General features: G+C 52.4%; 1 protein-coding gene across 1 annotated transcript; it reads right to left on the bottom strand.

Annotated features, from left to right (window-relative positions):
• Positions 1-257: 257 nt before the first annotated feature.
• LOC130473959 (trace amine-associated receptor 1-like) lies at positions 258-1334 on the bottom strand. Its single transcript, XM_056845615.1, has one exon. The coding sequence runs from the start codon at positions 1332-1334 to the stop codon at positions 258-260; it is 1077 nt and encodes a 358-aa protein (XP_056701593.1).
• Positions 1335-1961: the final 627 nt, after the last annotated feature.

Below are 1961 nucleotides of genomic sequence, written 5' to 3'. Positions count from 1 at the left end.
AGCAAACCTCTTTGCAGAGGTTCAATAACCAGAGCCAGGACCAGAGAGCAGCAAGTGTTCTAGCAGCATCTGATGCTCTGGCACAGATGAAGCTAAGTAGTGTAGACCTCATTCATCCATTGGATGGAAGTCCACTGAAAATCCCTTGTAAGAGCAAGATACAAGTTTAATAAGCATTGTCTGGCTAAACAGCCAGAACATCCTAATGTTACAGCTCAGTAGCCTCTCCTGACAAGTGGCAGCAAAAGGCTGTGCCATCAAGTACCGTCCGGATGGAACATCTCCTTGAGGACCACCACACAGGCTGCAGAAGTACTGTCCACCTCCACTGAGTGACTGGTACCCTGGGAGGCGGATTTCAGCACTCTCTTGCTGAACAGCTCCCTAACCCCCTGGCGAAACCTGGGGTCCCAGGCGCTATAGATGGCCACGTTCCAGCAGCTGTTGGACGTGAGGATCCAGAAAGCGTAGAAGGAGAAACGGCACCACGTGTAGCCCACCACAGAACCCACCACAAATACAGCAATGGGGCTGAAGGAAGCTGCAAAAGCAAAAGTTAAGACCCCGATGTTCTTGGCTGCATTGATGTCTGAGAAGGAGAGCTGGCTGCCCCCCGGTGACTGTCCCCCTAGCTGCTTCCGGGTCTTGCAGTACTGGTGGAGGGCAGCAAAGGTGACACAGTTGATGATTAAAGTGCTACCCAAGAGGGAGAAATCAAAGACTGGATAGAGCAGCATGATATTCCAATGGGGCTGAGGTGGCTTGTTTTTCGGGAACTCATAATTGCACAAACTGCTGCAGGAATTGTACTGGAAGGTAATATCCGGGGAGGCGAACAGAGGGATCACTGCCAAGCAGAAGCTCAAGGCCCAGGTGGCAAGGATCAGCCAAACAGTCCTGCGCTTGGTGATCACAGCTCTCTTGTGCAAGGGTTTCAGCACAGCGATGCTCCTCTCAACGGAGAGGAGGAAGATGGTGGTGATGGAGACAAGGGTGGAGCCTGCAAAGAGGGGCCCGACGATGTAGCAAGTCAGCTGGCCAGGCTCGCCGATCTCTTGCTCCATCCCATAAACCAGCCTGTTCACCTCTTTGTATACGGAGTAAGGCACTACAATGACCCCTACAGTGAAGTCAGCCAGGGCTAAAGAGGCTTTCAGGTAGCCTTGAGGGCTTCGGAACTGCTTGACGCGAAGGAAAACCAGGAGGCTCACCGCATTGCCCAGGCTGATGGTGAAGATCAGGAGGACCATGAGGGTCACCTTGCCGACACCGCCGGCAAAGTCCTGGCTGCAGAGTGTACAATTGGGGCTGCTGCTGCTACCGTTGCCCAACATTGACCAGATGGTCTTTGCTTCTGAAGGCAAACACAGTGGGTGGCGGAGGTCAAAAGCTGGGCTTCCCCACTCTGGAGTTCCACGGAAGGCACTCAATGGGCAGCTTGCTTGTACAGATGCCAGCAGAGTCTCCAGACCTGGTGATTCAAGAAGGCAAGGAAACAGTTGGGCAAATTATCCGAACGGGAGTCCGCGAATCAATCTGCAAATGGTTCACAAAGCTAAGTCAAGGCTAGGCTTGCACGGAGGAGTAGCCGGCAAGAATGGGAAGCAAAAACCACAGCAAAGAAGCTCCTGCCCCTGTGGCCCTACTGGACTCAGATCTCTCTCTGTCACGCCCTCACACTCAGAGGGAGGGGGAACTGGAATGACGCCAGGGTACCACTTATATTCACTGCATTCTACAACATACAGTCACCAATACTGTGATATTTTTACATCAATCATAGGATCTTAGAGTTGGAAGGGACCACCAGGGTCATCTAGTCCAACCCCCTGCACAATGCAGGAAATTCACAACTACCTCTCCCACCCCCACTGACCCCTACTTCATGCCCAGAAGATGCCCAAGATGCCCTCCCTCTCATGATCTGCTTAAGGTTATAGAATCAGCATTGCTGATTGTTC

This window comes from Euleptes europaea, chromosome 2 (genome assembly GCF_029931775.1).
Source record: "Euleptes europaea isolate rEulEur1 chromosome 2, rEulEur1.hap1, whole genome shotgun sequence".
In the NCBI taxonomy this organism is placed as follows: domain Eukaryota; kingdom Metazoa; phylum Chordata; class Lepidosauria; order Squamata; family Sphaerodactylidae; genus Euleptes; species Euleptes europaea.
The sequence above is the reverse complement of the archived record's forward strand: the minus strand, read 5'-3'. Positions and strand labels throughout refer to the sequence as shown.